Source organism: Dipteris shenzhenensis, chromosome 21 (genome assembly GCF_047967505.1).
Source record: "Dipteris shenzhenensis isolate YYH24624 ecotype China chromosome 21, Dip_SZ_1.0, whole genome shotgun sequence".
Lineage (NCBI taxonomy): Eukaryota > Viridiplantae > Streptophyta > Polypodiopsida > Gleicheniales > Dipteridaceae > Dipteris > Dipteris shenzhenensis.
Genome location: NC_141616.1, coordinates 18,426,236 through 18,429,006, shown reverse-complemented (window position 1 = coordinate 18,429,006; position 2,771 = coordinate 18,426,236). Strand labels below are relative to the sequence as shown.

Sequence of the window (2,771 nt, the reverse complement as noted above, 5' to 3'; positions counted from 1 at the left end):
AAAACTTGTAATCACCAAGTTCAGTGATGGACTCTATATCAAAGGCCTGCACACGTCGGCCAAAGAGATGCGGAATCTTTGGTAAACAAAAAAAAATCTAAGGAGATATTTAATGCAAAATCGTGTTAGTCAGACAAAAGATTATCTTATTCCTTTTTGAATTGACAGTTCTGTAGTCCTTACTGACAGTTCTGAGCCACGTTTCCGTATTTTACTATTTTTGAGGTCTTTTAGGAGAGAAATAAATAAAAAAATAGTGAATTTCTTACAGGGCCCCAAAATGAGTTCCCTTTTTCCCTAATGTATCTAGCTGCTTCATGGAAGGCCCTCTTTAGTGTTTTCTTTGCTATTTTCCCAGTTTTCAGATGACCTGCTGGTGTCACCACAGGGACTTGCTTCGAACATTCAGCTGGAGGGACGTGCTTGGAAGATTGAACCACATTTACGGTAGTGTTGCTTCCACTAGGTGCGTGGTGATTCCTATGGATACCAACAGGCACATCTACAAAATAAAATTCGTTATTGGTCTACAGTAAACAATGTATGAGGCAAAGGATGAACTCCACGTATGGAAAGGTGAGGATATGCTGATAATTTAGGTACCGTTCACAATCGGAAGGGCAGAAGCTATTTCAACATTGTCGTTCATTGGTCGTTTCCCAAGCCAAATGTCCATGGCGCGTCCTGCTCTCACAGAAGAACTGTTCGCTTCTGCATTCTCGCTAATACCAAGGTCGGATTGCTAGAGGTCTGGCATGAGAGAGTCAGCGATCCCAATTTCTTGGTTCACTGCAACAACTCCATTCGTATACTCACAGGTATCAACTTCCTCTTTGACTTTCACGCAACTCTTCTCACCTACACAAATATAGAACAGTTTTGTCAGACTAGACTAATCAAATTACAGAGATAGCAACCGAAATTGAGCGCAAGTATACCAGCAAAATCGCCCCCATACATTCACAGCTATCAACGTCCTCTTTCACTTTCACAAAAGTTTCGTCACCTACACAAATAGAGAATGGTTTTGTCAGAGTAGGGTCATGAAATTACAAAGATAGCACAGCAAATTGAGCAAAGGTATACCGGTAAAATCAGCCCCCTCATCAACACTTGACAGGAAACTCGATTCACAAAGCTTCTCCAATTCTACAACATAAGAAATACAGCATTAGAATAAGATCGAAATGAAGGAAGGAAGCTGAAGTATTCAAAAGTAAGTGAAAGAGTCAATCGCCAAGTGCATGTGCCAATGAAGGAGTACCCTTCTCAAAGTTCTTGCTGTCTATATCCATCGAACCAATAGGTAGATCTCCGTAGGAAGACATCGTGCGAGCAGGGAGGGCAATCCATAATTGAGAGAAGGCAAGTGTCAGGAGGAGAGAACAACGACGAACCAAGAGTGTCCTTTTATAGGTACTGAAGAGGCTACAAATACAAGGTAATTCTTCTTGGGCAAGCGGTGCAGCAACACCAGGACGATCCATCCCTTCGACCCACTCAATCGTTGGAAGCATCTCTTCAAATTGGAGTGCATTGTTGCGAACGTCTCCCACAGAGCTACGTCGATGCACCAATACCTGTCAAACAATTTGAGCACAATGGCTAATCATCTCGTTCGGTGGCCTCTACGACCAGCGAAATGCAACATAACCATAAGAGCGGTGCTCTAAAAGGCTTCACGAAAAGGGGAAAAGCAAACAACAACAGACAACCCCAGAAAATCCGCACAGCCAAAACGAAGAAGAGAAAGCTCAACACGAAACCTCAAGACCAACCACCATACATCAAACATTGCACAAGGTCAATCTAGTTGGCGCTCGATCCTTCAAAAAGGTCGCCCGATTTGGGTGCTGAAGAGAAACACATGCGTGCGCAAGCGATAACCCGGCCTGCATGCAAGCAAGAAGCTTCACAATGCAAACTGTAAGTCAAAAGAAGCGTCCGATCAAGGAGGCGAGGAAATTGGAGAGCAGCTACAGCTGCAATGAATCCATGGAATGATAATCGTTGCTCCATGCGACAAAGAGGGGCACACAATCTAGAGAGGGACACGTAATCCACACAGAAGCATCCAGCAACAATCACCATCACGAAGAACACTGGGTGACGACTCTTCAGTCCATAACGAGGAGGATGCACCATGGAAAACAAAGAAGCCAGCATGCAAAGCCAACAACAAAATGACAAGTGGCGGGCTGAGCCACCATGCGACACAAGCGCTTCTAAACGAATCAACACTGTACATGTGGACGACAACTTCAACACCCTCATGCACCCAAATGTCCAAAATAAAAAGTCTCCATTGACCAATCACAAAAAAGCAATTCTTTATTCAAAAAATTGGGAATTTTCCCTTTCCTAATTTCCAACCACCTTTACTTAAGCCTCCCCCCCCTTGCACAGGCCAAAAAGAGGGCATGTGCCCAGGGTGAGAGTGGTAAGAGAATGAATCTCTAGCATTGCCTCATCTTTCATTGGGAAAGTGTGCAAAATGCAAGTCTGTGTGCTTCCTACATTTGAAATCCATGTTTACAATGCAGAGGGGCTAGTATGTGCTTCTATTGTTAGCACCGCCCCTAACTCATGGTAATGGAAAAATTTTATCCCTAAGGACGCTAGTTCTCATCATGTTTGAGATTTTGGAGTTCTACTTCGACATGATTGTTTGTGCACAATTGTGTAGTTTTTCTTTTTTCCAACTTGGAATCTATTTGCCTTTCGTGGTCCATGAACGAAAAAGGAAAAAGGGCAAATTGATAAGACTCTGA

The 2,771-nt window shown here is 43.3% G+C and overlaps 1 protein-coding gene across 3 annotated transcripts; it reads right to left on the bottom strand.

The window, feature by feature from the left end:
* Positions 1–309: 309 nt before the first annotated feature.
* On the bottom strand, positions 310–2,006 carry LOC147888585 (uncharacterized). 3 transcript variants are annotated; one of them, XM_087392980.1, is made up of 6 exons: positions 1,787–2,006; positions 1,265–1,580; positions 1,087–1,149; positions 939–1,006; positions 604–858; positions 310–502 (listed from the first exon to the last, which is right to left on the bottom strand). In XM_087392980.1, the coding sequence occupies exons 1-5, from the start codon at positions 1,793–1,795 to the stop codon at positions 841–843; spliced, it is 474 nt and encodes a 157-aa protein (XP_087249106.1). In that variant the 5' UTR covers positions 1,796–2,006; the 3' UTR covers positions 310–502; positions 604–840. The 3 variants fall into 3 exon arrangements, with proteins under 3 accessions (XP_087249106.1, XP_087249104.1, XP_087249105.1); XM_087392978.1 differs by having other exon boundaries at positions 959–1,006; XM_087392979.1 differs by lacking the exon at positions 939–1,006.
* Between the last annotated feature and the right edge of the window lie 765 nt (positions 2,007–2,771).

What these genes read in the sequence shown, in the direction of transcription:
- LOC147888585 (XM_087392978.1), bottom strand. An exon ending in CAGCAAGAACTTTGAGAAGG is followed by an intron (nt 1,150 to 1,264) that starts GTACTCCTTCAT and finishes CTTATGTTGTAG; the next exon opens with AATTGGAGAAGCTTTGTGAA. An exon ending in GGACGTTGATAGCTGTGAAT is followed by an intron (nt 859 to 958) that starts GTATGGGGGCGA and finishes ATATTTGTGTAG; the next exon opens with GTGAGAAGAGTTGCGTGAAA.